This window comes from Solanum stenotomum, chromosome 2 (assembly GCF_019186545.1).
Source record: "Solanum stenotomum isolate F172 chromosome 2, ASM1918654v1, whole genome shotgun sequence".
In the NCBI taxonomy this organism is placed as follows: domain Eukaryota; kingdom Viridiplantae; phylum Streptophyta; class Magnoliopsida; order Solanales; family Solanaceae; genus Solanum; species Solanum stenotomum.
Window position 1 is genome coordinate 29,222,089 of NC_064283.1, and position 13,154 is coordinate 29,235,242.

Sequence of the window (13,154 nt, forward strand, 5' to 3'; positions counted from 1 at the left end):
CTTGGGTTACCGTTTCTAATTGAATTCTAGTAAAAAAAAAATATCTGATTGAGCTTACAAGGAATATATGCCACTCAATATTTAATTACTTGGAGGATGAAAAGATTACAGGGCAGTATACCATATAGACTAGACAAAACATCAAAACTGTCAAATTTGCAACCATATAATGGCTCTTTTACACCACACAGAAATTAAGGACAAATCTTCTCAAATTCATCAGCAGCTACCAGATGGTCAAACTAAAATTGTAATCAGGCTAATATCATCATAACCATCACCCTCATTTTAACAAGTGTAGTGGTATGATTGAATATATCACTGGTTGCATCGTCTTAAACCTGGGGTCTCTCTTCATTCTTATTCATCAGCATTACCTTCAAGCATTTAACTAAAATAAGTGATTAACATCAATCACTTTCAAATTCTTTTTTACCAATTTCATAAATAAAAAAAAAAGTGATTAACATAAGATTATTTGCTGGGACTGCAAGGGTAAACCATCTCCATCATCTTAATCTTGTAGCTTATGTCAATGCAAACTAGCTTAGTTTTATCTGGCTTCCAAAGATATTACTCAATTCGACGATTGTAAAGGGAAAAAAATTCAATGAATGGTTGGTCCTAAATGATGAGGAATATGGTGCAGTCACCTATATGCTAATATAGAACTTGCAACTGCACACCTTTTTTCTTAAAATTATTGTCAAAAATATAGGAGAAGAATATTATTGAATTGTTGTATCTACATTATTACATAGAGACCCTATTTATAGAGACCCTATTTATAGATACTATAATACAATCCTTTACCAAGTAGGATACTATTTACTATTACTATTCCTATTCCTATTCCTATTCCTATTCCTATTCTAACTAGGATTGTATATACCCATTCTTATTCTAACACTCCCCCTCAAGCAAGTGCATACAAGTCATATGCGCATAGCTTGTTACAAACGTAATTAATACGAGGACAGATGAGGGGCTTGGGGAGATATCTTCAAGTTGATCACTCGTCTTCACAAAATTGACAGTCAATCTCAACGTGCTTAGTCTTCTCATGAAATACTGGATTTGATGCATAATGCTAGTCAATCTCAATTTGTTTGGTCTTCTCATGAAATGCTGGATTTGATGCATAATGTTGATAAAACACAGAGTAATAAATTCTTGAATTGCAGTGTTGAACTTCCCAAATCAAGCTTGAGAAGATTGTTTCAAACCATAGAGTGACTTACACAATAGACATACAAGGCTACCAGACTCCCCCTTAGCAACAAAACGGTTGCTCCATACAGACTTCTTCCTCAAGATCACCTCTTTTTCTTTTTTGTGTAAATCATAAAACTGGCTGAAAAATGCCCATGCGCCAGACTACTAGATTTGAGGCTAAAAGTGGCCACAATTTGAGAAATAAATTATATGGGTAGGGTTGGAATAATGACACGACCCCACTGAGAAATAGAAATTATATAGGAAAGGTTGGATTGACGGCACGACCCTATTGAAAAAGAGAAATAATATGGGTAGGGTCGGAATGATGGCACGACCCTACTAAAAAAGAGAAATTATATGGGTAGGGTCGGAATGATGGCACAACCCTACGCAAATCAAATTTGAAGAGTCACCGAAAAGACGAATGGCACTACACAAATCAAATCTGAGTCACCAAAAAGACACACGGTGCTATACAACTCAGACATGAGAAAGTAGTTCAGACAAATCCACGATACTATGCAAATTAAATATGAAAAGTAGTCTGGAGAGATGCACAGTGCTACGCAAATTAGATACGAAAAAAAATAACCACTGAAAGGATGGCGCGGTGCTACACAAATTAAATATGAAAAAGTAGTCACCAGAAGGATGGCACAGTGCTACATAAATTAAATATGAAAAAGTAGTCACCAGAAAGATGACACAGTGCTACAGAAATACTGACGGATATGGGGATGACACAAAACAATCGTAGATAGTCACTAGAAATTGATGCACAGTGACCTGTCTAACCGAGTTTTCTTCCCATGAATATGGGGTTCATGCATATATTATTGGCCCTACTTTTGGTAACATAATCATTGGCCAAACGGACAGCATATATGGGTCATAGCCTCCCGTCAGCAGCAGAAGCTCTTTGATTCTCTACCAAGATCGTAGAGGCTCTAATACCATGTGAGAAATACAGGAGAAGAATATTAATGAATTGTTATATCTACATTATTACATAAAGACCCTATTTATAGACACTAATACAATCCTTTACCAAGTAGGATACTATTTACTATTCCTATTTCTATTACTATTTCTATGCCTATTCTTTTTTTCTTTTTTTTTTTGATAACTGAGAAATCCGTCTATGACCCGCCCTTTGGACCAATCACAGCCTTCTAAACTCGGTGGATAATGGACCCACCCCTCTACCCTTCTCCACTTAAATACCGGGCTTCGCTTTGCATGGTGTATGGCTTGAACCTGCGACCTAAGCCACAAATCCTCCACCTTTTGCCACTTGAGCTAGGCCTTGGGGGCTTCTATTCCTATTCTTAGTAGGATTGTATATACCTATTCTTATTCTAACAATTATAATCAAGAAAGTTTTTTGGTCTTCCCTCACAGATACAAAATCTGCGAGAAGCCGTTGTTTTTTTAAAAAAATAAATCAAATGGAGTGACCATAACCACTTTTTATTAAAAAGAAACAGAAACCATGGTCCAAAAGAAACAAGGATTAGGCCCAAAACACAAGCCCAATCCAAAAATAAAAAAACAAACATAAAGTCAAACAAAATCAGATAAAGCCTCCATTAGGAAAGTAGACAAACCATCACTTCCAATCTAGAACCTTTCGGCAACTAAGAATGCCGATGGAAGATTCAAACAAAAACAAATGGTCACTGTGAGAAATATAAGGAAAGAATATTATTGAATTGTTGTTGTAATAATTACATAGAGAGCCCTATTTATAGACACTATATAATACAATTCCTTACCAAATAGGAGACTATAAACTATTCCTAGTTTGTGTAGGATTGTGTTTTCCTATTCTATTCTAACACTCCCCCTCAAGCTGGTGCATACAAATTATATGTACCTAGCTTGTTACGAATGTAATTAATACGAGGACCGGTAAGAGACTTGGTGAAGATATCTGCAAGTTGATCATTTGACTTCACAAATTTGGTAACAATATCTCCTGAGAGTATCTTTTCTCTTACAAAGTGACAATCAATCTCAATGTGCTTAGTCCTCTCATGAAACACTGGATTTGATGCGATATGAAGGGCCGCTTGATTATCACACACAAGTTCCATATGACCGGTTTCTCCAAACTTCAGTTCTCCAAGCAACTGTTTGATCCAAACTAGCTCACAAGTTGCTACAGCCATTGCTCGATATTCTGCTTCTGCACTGGATCGAGCAACCACACTTTGTTTCTTACTCTTCCGTGACATCAAATTACCTCCAACTAAAACACAATATCCGGATGTAGAACTTCTATCAAAGGGTGATCCTGCCCAATCAGTGTCTGTATATCCGGTGATATGCTCATGGCATTGATCCTCGAAGAGTAGTCCTTTACCAGGAGCCGACTTTATATATAGCAGAATTCGAACAACTGCATCCCAATGACTATCACGAGGAGAAGTCATAAACTGACTTACAACACTCACAGGAAAAGAGATGTCCGGTCTAGTCACAGTGAGGTAATTCAACTTTCCAACCAACCGTCTATACCTTTTAGGATTACTGAGTTGCTCCCCCTGTCCTGGAAGGAGTTTAACATTCGGATCCATAGGAGTGTCAATGGGTTTACATCCCATCATTCCTGTCTCCTCAAGAATGTCTAAAGCATACTTGCGTTGAGAAACAACAATACCTGATCTAGACTGAGCAACCTCAATACCAAGAAAATACTTCAATCTGCCAAGGTCTTTAGTTTGGAAATGCTGAAAGAGATACTGCTTCAAATTAGCGATACCAACTTGATCATTGCCGGTGATAACGATATCATCAACGTAAACTACCAAATAAATACACAGATTTGGTGTTGAATGCCGATAAAACACAGAGTGATCGGCGCCACTACGAGTCATGCCAAACTTCTAAATTACTGTGCTGAACTTTCTAAACCAAGCTCGAGGAGATTGTTTCAGACCATATAGTGACCGACGCAATCGACATACAAGGCTTCTAGACTCCCCCTAAGCAACAAAACCAGGTGGTTGCTCCATATAGACTTCTTCCTCAAGATCACCATGCAGAAAAGCATTCTTAATGTCCAACTGATGAAGAGGCCAATGACGAACGACAGCCATAGATAGAAAAAGACGGACTGATGCTATTTTGGCCACAGGAGCAAAAGTGTCACTATAATCTAGCCCAAATATCTGAGTATACGCTTTAGCAACAAGGCAAGCCTTAAGCCGATCGACTTGACCATCTGGACCAATTTTGACCGCATAAACCCAACGACAACCAACAGTAGACTTACCTGTAGAAAGGGAGACAAGCTCCCAAGTACCACTTGAATGTAAAGCAGACATCTCATCAATCATAGCCTGCCTCCATCCAAAATGAGAAAGTGCTTCTCCTGTAGTCTTAGGGATGGAAATAGAGGACAAAGATGATACAAAGGCATAATGGGGTGAAGATAAACGATGATAACTCAAGAAAGTATAATGGGGATTAGTATTTCGAGTAGATCGTATACCTTTTTGAAGTGCAATCGATTGGCTAGCAGGGGCAAGGCCACAGTGGGAGCAGGGTCTGGCGCATGACATGAATCATTTGAGACTATTGCTGGACGTGGACGTCGATGATAAATTAGGAGTGGTGGCACTATAACTGGAGATGGAGAAGATATCGTAGGTCCCTCAAAAGTCGGTACAGGTAAGACCTAAGGTATGGGTAAGACCTCAAAGATATCAAGATGATCAGAAGATGTGTAGTAAGGTTGAGATTCAAAGAATGTTACATCGGCAGACATAAAATATCGGCGAAGATCATGTGAATAGCAACGATACCCTTTTTGAACTCGAGAGTAACCAAGAAAGACACATTTAAGAGCACGAGGGGCTAATTTATCTTTTCCTGGGGCTAAGTTATGAACAAAGCATGTGCTCCCAAATACACGAGGCGGGATAGAATAGAGATGTGACTGTGGATATAGTATGGAATGTGGAACCTGGTTCGAAATAGAAGATGAGGGCATTCTATTAATTAAATAACAAGATGAAAGGACTGCATCACCCCAAAAACGCAGCGGAACATGGGATTCAATGAGGAGAGTGCGAGCAGTCTTAATGAGATGCCTATTCTTTCTTTTCGCTACACCATTTTGTTGAGGAGTGTATGGACAAGATGTTTGGTGAATAATTCCTTGGTGAGACATAAACTCCTGAAACTGGGATGATAAGTATTTTAAGGCATTATCACTACGAAAAGTACGAATAGAAACACCAAACTGATTTTTTATTTCAGCAAAGAAACTTTTGAATATAGAAAATAACTCAGAACGATCTTTCATTAAGAAAACCCAAGTACATTTCGAATAATCATCAATGAAACTAACAAAATAACGAAATCCTAAGGTGGAACTGACTCTACTAGGACCCCAAACATCAGAATGAACTAATGAAAAAATAGACTCTGAACGACCCTCAGTAGCACGTGAAAATGTGGCACGAGTGTGTTTCCCAAGTTGACACGACTCACAATCTAATTTGGACAAACTAGATAAACTAGGCACCATCTGTTGCAGTTTAGATAGACTCGGATGTCCCAAACGTTTGTGAATGAGGTCCAGAGGATCTGTAACAGAGCATGTTGTAAAGGAATTTGAAGAGGTAAGATAGTAAAGGCCTTGTGATTCATGTCCTGTGCCAATCGTCTGTCCCGTACTGCGGTCCTGCATGAGAAAAAAATCATCAAAAAAGGTTATGCCACAATGTAGGGCACGTGTCAAACGACTAACAGATGCCAGATTAAAAGGGGAACCAGGGGCATAAAGAACAGAGTCAAGAGTGACAGAAGATAAGGGTGTGGCTTTTCCAACCCCTTTTGGTTTTGTTTGTATCCCATTGGCCAAAGTAATAGCAGGAGGAGATTGTGAATAAACAATATCTGACAGAAGTGATTTGTTACCAGAAACATGATCAGAAGCGCCCGAGTCCATGACCCATGATCCATGAGTATTAGACTGTGAAACACAAGCAAAAGAATTACCCGCAACAGCAACATCATGTTGAACAACCGAACTACTTGTGGAGACGTTTGCTTACTTGCTCGATATTGAAGGAACTCATCATATTCTGATTGAGCAATATGAGCATTATGGGATGGTCGATCAGGCGGAGCAACAAATGCTGAAGATGTATGCTTACTTGCACGATTACGAAGGAACTCATTATATTCCTTTAGTGTAGCAGGATCATAACTGGGTGGTGGACCATGCAAATTATGACATATGTCACAAGTGTATCCAGACTTATGACAATAACTACACTTGGATCGAGGTTTCCCAAGACGACCTCCTCCTCGTCGATTCTCCATAGATTGATAAACTCATTTTTCTATGGTTTGAGATGCGAGAGCAGAGGAATCAAAGGTCAGTGATGAAACTACTTTGTGGCTGGGAGGCGCGGCAATACGAAGTAGACGAGAGAATAATTCATCAACTGTAGGAATTGTAGGACTAGCTAAAATTTGATCACGCACTGAATTATCGTCAGTAGAGAGTCCAACAAGTGTAAGAACTAGAAACAACGTTTGTCTGTGTTCTTGTTGTTTGTCCACATTTGTAGTGATTGGCATCAACGTGTCAAATTCCTCCATGACTGATTGTACCTGACCCAAGTAAGTAGACATATCGGATTCTTGTTTCTTTAAACTAGTCATTCTAGATATCACATCATAGAATCGAGATATATCATTAGTATATAAAGCACGAGCCTTTTCCGAAACTGAATAACATGTTTGGGATGAGCGAAACAAGGGCATCAACTTGGAATCGATAGATCGCCATAGGAGACTACATAATTGAGCATCAACCTTCTCCTATTGTGCTTTGACGTTATTATCTGTCTCACTAGCCTTTGCCTTTTCATCTACCACACAAGTATTGTTGGTTAAGTGATCATGAACGCCTTGCCCCTTGCACCATAACTTAACCGAGGAAGCCCAGGCTAAATAGTTTGAGCTTCCCATTAATGGTTCTGAAGTGATCATAGCACTTGAACTACCTATATTCTTGGAGCCAAAAATATCAATCCCTAAAAATATATTATGAATTTAGAGAGAGGAAAAAAAAATAAGGCTGGTCAGAATCTGGAAAAAAAAAAGGGTGTAGTCGCCGGAAATTAGGTCTGACTGCCCGAAACTGGTCGGAATAAGAAAATAAATATACAGTCTGCCTCGGAATGGAGAGGCGACCTCAATGAAAAAAAATTGGTCGAAAAGACTGGCCGGAAAGTGTCGCATGTGCCGGCGCGTGATGCGCGTGGTGACGCGACCCTGGAACTCCTGGCGACGCATGAGGGCGCGTGACTCGATGAAACTCAGAGGAGCTCACTGGGGTTTGCTCGCCTAAGTGTTCCGCACCTCATGGTGGTGTGGGTTGTCGCACTACACTTGTAAAACGAAACAACAATGCAAACCAACCGTTGATAGTCACCGGATTCTGACTTCTTTTTTTTTTCTTCTCACCAATGCTCTGATACCATGTAAGAAATATAAGGAAAGAATATTATTGAATTGTTGTTGTAATAATTACATAGAGAGCCCTATTTATAGACACTATATAATACAATTCCTTACCAAATAGGAGACTATAAACTATTCCTAGTTTGTGTAGGATTGTGTTTTCCTATTCTATTCTAACAGTCACGAACAATGAAGAATTGGAGAAGATCGATCAGGTGGGAAGAGAAGAGACTTCAAAACCTGCAACTTCTAGGTCCGCTTCAGTATCTTGGGTCGATTTCACTTTGGACATCTAAATTTCTCACAGACGCCGTAGAATTGATTCCAAAAAAGACTTCTACAGCTCCTTACTTATGGCCTTGTTGTGTTGCTATAACTCTAGGTAAAATTGAACTCTCTCAATTTGGTAAATACCACCGACGTTCCACATCACAACTTTCACACCTACACTATTTCTCAGCAGGTTGAGTCCCAAAGGACTAATACCACTGTTTAAGAGATTCTAGTAGGAGGACCATCAAAATTGTGACACCTTGATGGTCTTTACAGCAGATAAGAAACCAAGTTGACCTTAAAACATGTGCTATTGACTATGTTTGGGTGTGTAACTGACATATTGTAAACCTCTGCCTTATGTTTATTGATTGTTGTGTTTCTTTCAAGCCTGTGATTTCTTAATTGATGATTTGTTGCTTCAATTATGTGTTGAATGATAGTAAAAGCTGCATTTTGACATTTTTGATCTTAAGACTGGGTAGTGGAGGGTTGTTTTGCTTTTCGAGGGTTTAGGCTTGGTGTTTGTCACTGTACTGGCGGTAATATTGTACTTCTTGTTTTTTGTATCTATCATCGTATGTTGTTTAGTGTGTTGCTATTATCGCACTATTTTGTTGTTCTTGTTCCTTTCTTATAGCCTTTGCACGACTTCCCTTGTTAGTTGCTATGGTTTTTTCTACATTGTTTTTTTTTCTTTTTTGATGATGTGGTGTCTGGGTCAGCTTTCTCTCACCTCGACTAGTTTCACGAGATATCTGTCACCTCCCACCAGCAAGAGGTACGGTACCAGGTAACTCTATCCACCAAGACTAGCCAATTCTTCTTCTTTGTACTTGGTTTTGCTGCACTTGAGACCAACAACCTACCTAGGCCTACCACTGTGAGCAAAATACGAAGCATCAACAATAAGGAATGGAGTTATAAAAGGGTGGAGAAAAAATTGGCCACATGGTAAATGCAATACCTCACCCATCAGAATGTTGAGTCTAATCAACAGTGTTCTAGACAATATCACTACCTATATTATGTTCCTTTTTCCCATGTCCTCAAAGGTTCAGAAGCAACTAAACAAGGTAAGAAGATCCTTCCTATGGAAAGGCAATAGTGAAGGACATAAACTTCATCTGTTGAAATGGTCAAAGGTCAGCCAAAAACTCTAGGATGCCTGGGTATCAGAGAGACAAAGACTAATCTAAACACAACACCAACTTGTTAATAAAATGGTGGTGGAGTTATGGTCATGAAACTACAAGTCTTTGGAAGAGGTGGTAACTAGTAACTACCAAACATGGGAAGCAAAACCATTGGTGCACTAGGAAAAACAGATCCCCTCGTGGTGTTGGCACTTGGAAATACATTAACAAGCTTAGAGATGATTTCTTCCTTGATGTCTCTTCCACAGTTGCAAACAGGAACCTAGTGAGCTTCTCGAAGACGAATGGCTTCACAACCAACCCCTGAAGGATTCTCATCCGAGCCTCTAGCAGTTAGCAGTGGACCCTGATTCCTCTATAGCTCAAATAGAGCAGGGAACTCATGGAACACTCACCTCAGGAGATATTTGCAAGACTAGGAACTTGGAAAGATCTTTAATCTTTACAGAATTCTAAAAGACATCATTGTTAATCCCAAACAAGTGAATGACTAAGATGGGGCAGTTCTAGTAAGGAGTCATACTCAGTGAAAGCAGGTTATAGTAAATTGTGTGCACAAAATGAAGGGACTAAAAACTAGCCTTGAAAGCTGATTTGGAGAACAAAAGCACCCACAAAAAATCATATCTTTACATGGACAGCCATTAGAAAAGCACTCTTGATACAAGAAAATCTCTGCAGAAAGAAGTTTCAGGTAACAAACAGATGTTTTATGTGCCAACATAGTTTAGAAATAGTCAATACCTTTTTTTGCATTGTTCAATTGCTACAGATTTGTGGAACATGTTCCTGTCAGTTTTTGGTGTATCAGGAGAATCTAACAGTTGGTAACAACATGCATTTGTTAGAGTATTGGACAGAAAGGAATCACAAATGTTTTATGAGACTCTTCTTTGAAATCTAAATGTGTGATGAGATCTTCAGCTGGAGTAATTTAGCCCATGTAAATGATGTCATCCCTTTTGTAGATTTCATTAGCTCTCTGTTTTTGGCTTAATAACCAACCCTTTTTTGCTTTCTTAGGGAAATGGCTCAATGAACTATCGGTAGGTTTTTGTATGTAGGATCCATCCCTATTCTCTTTTGTATTGTTACTGGATCTTTTTGATGTCATCAATACAACAACTACTTCATCAAAAAGAAAATTCATCAATCTTTCACCCAGTGTTTTGGACGGTGAAAGGCGACCAAGGTCTACCTCGCCACAAGGTGAGGCGAGCGGCAAGGCACTCCCCTTTTTGAAGTGCAGCTCCAATTAATACCAAAAAAAATAAAATTAATTGCATATATAAATAATCAAAATATCAACAGCAATAACATATTAGCAAATATTTCAATTCAAAAACTGAAAATAGATAGTACATACTAAAAGTCTAGAAGCCGAGGAGGAAAGAATAATCTTCCAAGCGGACAGAGACCTAAATTTCCATTAGACCTAAATTTCCATTAGATTCATTCCTAAGCTTGCTTTGTTGCAGCAAGATGATCAGTCCGAGAGTGCTGGAGAGAAGAGAAAGCGGTAAAAACCTCTCTTATTCGGTCACCGAGAAGTCGGACGACTCTTCAGTAACCCAGGGTGATCCGACCCCTTCGACGCTTTTTTCGTTGTATACCCCCTCCATCCTTCGGAGGTGGAAGAAAGGGTTCTCACATTTTAATACATAGTAGGCCCCAGAACGCTAAAAGGTGGGGGAACAAGAGTTGTCACGATAGAAAAGAGAAAAAAATAAATGACTATAAGGAACCAACGGCTCTCTCTTCTTAAACAACCTATATCCTTCAAACTTAATCAGCATTTGATAGATTATCCAACCCCGAGCAATCTTAGTTATTGGTGGGGGTTCGGTTCGTTAGCGGGTATTTGTTTAGTCATTCAGATAGTGACTGGCCTTTCTTTAGCTATGCATTACACACCTCATGTGGATCTAGCTTTCAACAGCGTGGAACACATTATGAGAGATGTTGAAGGGGTCTGGTTGCTCCGTTATATGCATGCTAATGGGGCAAGTATGTTTTTCTCAAACTAATATTGCAGATCGACATCGGGGGTGGCTGTGACTCTTCCTATTGAGTACAATACACAATTCAGACTTGAAGTGAAAAATAAAATTAGAACAGAAGTCAAAACAGTGAGAAAGAAATAGAGGTAGAAGTAAATCTGAAGTCTGGAGAAGAAGGAAAAAGAAACAGTTGATGAAGAAAAGAAGAAGAAATTAGAATAAGAAAAGAAGAAATACGTATTGGTTGGACTTTGGAGTTGTCGGAAAAGTTTGGTTGGTCGCAAGAGAAGTCGAGTCGACTGGTTTGAGTCGCAGTCAAAGAGTGCAACTGTGCAAATTCGAAAAGAAACCCTAAAATTACCCTTTAACTTATAAAATCCTAAATTGGTCATCTTTATTTAAGAAAATACCAAAGGCGACGCCTTTCTCGCCATGGCATCGCCTTTTGAAGATCGCCTAGCCATAAAGCTAAAAGGCGATGAAGGGTCACCTCACCTCTCGCCATTGACGAAAAAGTGATCGCCTTTCACAACATTGCTTTCACCAAGCATTTGGTAATCTTCCCATGTATAGTGCAAACTGAACAGAGTAAATGAACACTGCTTTATCTTAAAAGGATTAAAACCAAACAATTGAACGGAATTAACTTAAAAAGTGTCAAAAGTAAAATTGATTCAAAATTGATCAGACCAAGCAAATACAAATCCCATTGAACTTAAGAGGCAATGGTGCACCCGCCTTCTTTAAATTCCTGATCCGGCTCTGATCTTTCATCCCAAGGGAGACTATTAATGGAAAGCAATTAATTCTATTTTGAAAGCATAACCAAATACTTGATAAATTCAATACAAAATTTATGACCCTGATTGTTTCTCTTATGCAGCAAACCAAGTGACTCCTGAGAGGAAAACATTTGGGCCAGAGACTTGGGTCCTATCAAGGCATTTGACTAAGAGTCAATTGAGAGGATCAAGACCAAGTTTCAATCATTCAGGGTGGTTTGTTTGGTTGTAATATTTACTCCTATGGTTGTTATCATTTGTTAGACATCACCTGTATTACTATTTTGTTTTAAGTCTGAACTGGGAATCTTTAAAACAGAAAAGAAAAATGTTAATCATTTAATTTTGAACACCCTATCAAACTTTATATCAGTAAAGCAGAAGGATAAATCCCGCTACCCCCTTGCTTTCGCTAGAAAGGGGTTTCGAACTTGACACTTCCAACATAAAAGTCTAAGCCCAAAGCAGTGGGCCACCCCCAAGGGTATAAATCCCCATTTTTCAATGGCGGAAATAAATAATGAATGAAATAAGATCCCTTTATCAATAAAAGGAAACCTATGACCGGATTTGTCTTCTTCACCTCAAAATGGGATTCCCATTTTCGTTCCTTGTTTACAAATTAAAATTATATGAAACAAAAAAGGTTTAAATAAAAGCAATTGAGTGGCAGAATAACAAATAGCAGAAAATCTTGTGTCTTCAATAGAGAAACTTACCTTGCAAACACTTAATGGGCTGGTTCTTGAAGGAAATAAAAGTAGCCGAGCTGAAGGTTGGTCTGAAGTTGAAGAGAGAAAGTGGGTGTGAGGGTCTGAGAGAATTAGAAGAATGGCCATATCCCACAACTTCCATTGCCGAAGATGAAAACACTATCTTGGGTCTCCACTATCTTCTCTTAGCTTCTCCAGTTTGGACTCTGAGGGGCACACACACACTACTTTATAACTTATGCCAGAAAATTGAGTAACACCTCACCAAAAGGTATCAAGGGTCATGAAATTAAGGGTGTGTTTGGAAAGCACCACATAATTGAAACTGGAATCAGTACCCTAGTAATCATAATGACTTATTTGTACTTACAAATGTACTATTTAGTTGCATAAGTGCAATTGTAACATTAATAATAAAAAATTTAATATTAGATGACAATTAAGAGCGTTTATAAATGATACTGAATTAAATATTTGAGATATAAATTGTTTTATGAAAATATATTAATTAATAAAGATATATTC

At 38.6% G+C, this 13,154-nt stretch overlaps 1 protein-coding gene across 1 annotated transcript in view; it reads right to left on the reverse strand.

Annotated features, from left to right (window-relative positions):
* The window catches only part of LOC125856504 (ATPase GET3B-like), a 33,248-nt gene extending 20,384 nt beyond the window's left edge, over positions 1–12,864 (reverse strand). Inside the window, exon 1 of the mRNA XM_049536066.1 lies at positions 12,636–12,864. Within this exon, the coding sequence (XP_049392023.1) occupies positions 12,636–12,771 (136 nt within the window). The 5' untranslated portion in view covers positions 12,772–12,864. The remainder of the gene's footprint in view (positions 1–12,635) is intronic.
* Positions 12,865–13,154: the final 290 nt, after the last annotated feature.